A 3,111-nucleotide genomic window follows, 5' to 3' on the forward strand; every position below is an offset into this window, starting at 1 on the left:
GGTGGGTGTGATTTGGCATTTCTGATGCCACATTGGCATTCCGGCTGCCAACTCAGATTAGTTTTGGCCGAAAAATTTAACGGGACAGACATTGCAACAAATTGAAAGGTAGTTGAAATTTTTGCAACAAAAAAAAGATTGTTAAAAAACCAGATTTTGGTATAAAGTGGGATATTTTCATGCAATTTGTCCTTTTTAAAATATGGCAACATAACCAAAAATATGATGGTGAACCTGAGCAATAGCATCAAGAAACATATACTACTATATACACTAAATCATTTCTGTTTGTTGGCCTTGAAAATCTTTCTGGCTTCTCATTGCTTTAAAACTATGAATAGCTCAACATAAATATAGGATGTCGAGCGCAGCAAGTGAAAATATTCTAGGTTAAAACAGAAGCATGCTTACAGTTAAAAAGGACGTATAAAAGTTGCAGAGATATTGTACAAGGATATTCAGGTGAGATCGACGATGAGGACGCTGATGTTGTCGTAGCTGCCGCGAGCCATTGCCAACTCGACCAAGACGGCAGCTGCCTCCGCTGAGGCTGAGCGGCTCCTCCTTAAACACCTCCTCACCACCTGGCATGCAACCTCATTAGAAATCACATCCCACAGCCCGTCGCTCGCCAGTATCAAGAACTCATCCCGTTTCGTCCGACCCACAATCTTCACTTCCGGATCCGTTATTACAAATGGTTTTAGATATTCATCACCTGCAACACCAACATCTATTATATACATTTTCACACCAAGTAGTAATAGTATATTTTTATGGCATACCTATCGATCTAGAGGTCGCCAGGACCCCCAAAACTCTGTGCCCATTCCAGTTGATTACCTTGCCTCCACACCCTTCAATCCTCTCTAGTTCATCAGCTCTATCAGGCTGCCAATAATATAAATTTTAATATCGATTTAATACATGAAAATATATAGTGCCCATCCAATTTATGCCTATTATTGTTGAAATAAAAAGGCAGCAGCAGCATTGAAATTTTAATATTATCGTCATTTTTCTGATTATTTTCCCCTACTTTCTTCTGTACACAATATAACCATGCAATTCGTCCGCTTTTACAAATTATCACTCCGCAAACTACTGCAATAATGTTGACATATGAGATAGGTTATCACCAATCTAGCTAACTAACGTTATCACGATAATCAATATTCAAATAAATAAACAATAAATCATTTGTACCAAATGATACATATCAATTATAGAACTCATCAGATCCGAAAAAAGGTGTAGTATAAGATTAACAAGCAAACAGTGAAATGAATTAGCAGCTATATATATAATACATTATTAATTGATTTAACTTTGATAATTGTCCCGTCCTTACCTTGTGATCATCAGATAACTGTACGGCAACACCGCCGCGTGACAGCACCGCCCTGGAATCGCCGCAATTGGCCACCACGACCTCCTCCTCCCCCACCACCGCCACGACGGCGGTGGAGCCAGTGGACGCCACCAAAGCACCACTCTTATTCACTTCCTCGTCCATCTTCCTAAAACCCACCGCCATGACTCTATCCCACGCTATCTCTTCACCTACGTCTTCCTCTACAATCTCCACCAACAACTTATGCATCATCTCACTACAAGCCCGCGCCACGTGAAACCCGCCGTGTCCATCGTAAACTCCGAAGAAACTGTAACTCTTCCCGCCTTTCTTCAGAAAATCCAGCTCCGCCGCCACCGCGTCCTCCATTTCTCTCCGGCGACCGATGATCGACACTGCTCCATGAGCCGGGCACGCGGCGTCTCGAGATCCTCCGAGTCCGACGTCGCTCTCAACCAGCAACGCTTCTTCCATCAATTTTATCTCTTTCTTAACATCGGATCTCCTTTTCCTACTAGAAACCTTACAATCCAAAAACTCCACTAGATCTCCGGATTTTCCGGTGGAAACCGACTTGATCCGCCGGAGTTCCATCTTTTTCCGGCCAAAATTCTTCGATTTCTTGGGGTCGCCACTATCCAAAACCACTTCCCCACTTTTAAACTCCGATCGGCAGGTATCCTCCGGTGCCATCGATCCTTGCCGTAATTCGTCGAAAATCATATGTAGTTGATCTCACGAGTGAGAACGTGAAGAGAAGAAATAGAAAAAAAACGAACGCACCGAAACGGAATACGGAAACTGCTGCATGAGAAGAGCGAGACGAAGAGCAATCGGAGCCGTTTAAACTTTAAATAAGAATGGAGTTGGATCGGCGCCACGTGGTTGTAAACGCGGCGGTCAAGTAAAATAATGAAGCGCCGAACCACGTGGGTTGTCGATATTGGGTATATGGACACGTGGCGAGAGGATGCAGGGATCAGTTGTTAGAATTTTCAGAGGTTTAAGGTGGCACAAAACACTTTTTTTCCATTTTGTATTTCTATTTCTACTTGCCACATTTAATACACAGTTAGAGTTGCGTACACAATTTCTTTTCATTTTATTCCGTTACTACAGTAGCACCGAAATAATTATTTTTTCCAATTTTTGAGTGAGATTTGCAGCCTAATTGAGGTTGATGTTAGGAGGAGAGGGCACGTGGCTGAAAAAGTATCTTTTAGATGCATGGGATGTTGACTGCTTCGGATTCTTGGTTGACACGTGCTGATGATACGTTAATTAGGTGGTCTCATACCTTGCAATTCGTGTCCGACGCTGATAGTTTTAGTTTTCGGGGATTCTCAACCTATTTTTTAATTACTTAATTTATTAATTATAGGCAGCCTCCACGTTTCCAATTTGAAGTGGTGGCATTATCACACGCTGTGCCGGACTTATTTAACCTTGGTTTTAGATCATTATTTATATTCTTTTCCGATGATATAGTGGTGAAATGAACTTTATTTCATCATTAAAAAAAAATCAATTTTATTATGCATCGAGTATGTCTATCAGATTTGTATAGTTTAGATAGTAGCTGAGAATTTTTGTGGCAATTTGGAGGGTTGTAATCATAACTAGTACCCCAATAATTATGAAGAGAAAGTGTGATCTGGACGAGAGACTAGTGACATACATGACTCACCCAAGTAGTTGAAATACTAGTTTGGAAGGTGGAAGTTGAAGTCTGTTTAATTAAGGGAAATCAAGTTATA

The 3,111-nt window shown here is 41.1% G+C and overlaps 1 protein-coding gene across 1 annotated transcript; it reads right to left on the reverse strand.

The window, feature by feature from the left end:
• Window positions 1-287: 287 nt before the first annotated feature.
• LOC131014632 (protein phosphatase 2C 51-like) lies at window positions 288-2,453 on the reverse strand. The gene is made up of 3 exons (XM_057942664.1): window positions 1,352-2,453; window positions 786-891; window positions 288-718 (listed from the first exon to the last, which is right to left on the reverse strand). The coding sequence occupies exons 1-3, from the start codon at window positions 2,075-2,077 to the stop codon at window positions 459-461; spliced, it is 1,092 nt and encodes a 363-aa protein (XP_057798647.1). The 5' UTR covers window positions 2,078-2,453; the 3' UTR covers window positions 288-458.
• Window positions 2,454-3,111: the final 658 nt, after the last annotated feature.

Source organism: Salvia miltiorrhiza, chromosome 3 (genome assembly GCF_028751815.1).
Source record: "Salvia miltiorrhiza cultivar Shanhuang (shh) chromosome 3, IMPLAD_Smil_shh, whole genome shotgun sequence".
Lineage (NCBI taxonomy): Eukaryota > Viridiplantae > Streptophyta > Magnoliopsida > Lamiales > Lamiaceae > Salvia > Salvia miltiorrhiza.

Bases quoted from the DNA above. Each gene is read 5' to 3' on its own strand.
- LOC131014632 (XM_057942664.1), bottom strand. From the start codon at position 2,077: ATGATTTTCGACGAATTACGGCAAGGATCGATGGCACCGGAGGATACC. The intron at 892-1,351 runs GTAAGGACGGGA...TATTATTGGCAG, and splicing joins AGTTATCTGATGATCACAAG to CCTGATAGAGCTGATGAACT. The intron at 719-785 runs GTATGCCATAAA...TTGGTGTTGCAG, and splicing joins GGCGACCTCTAGATCGATAG to GTGATGAATATCTAAAACCA.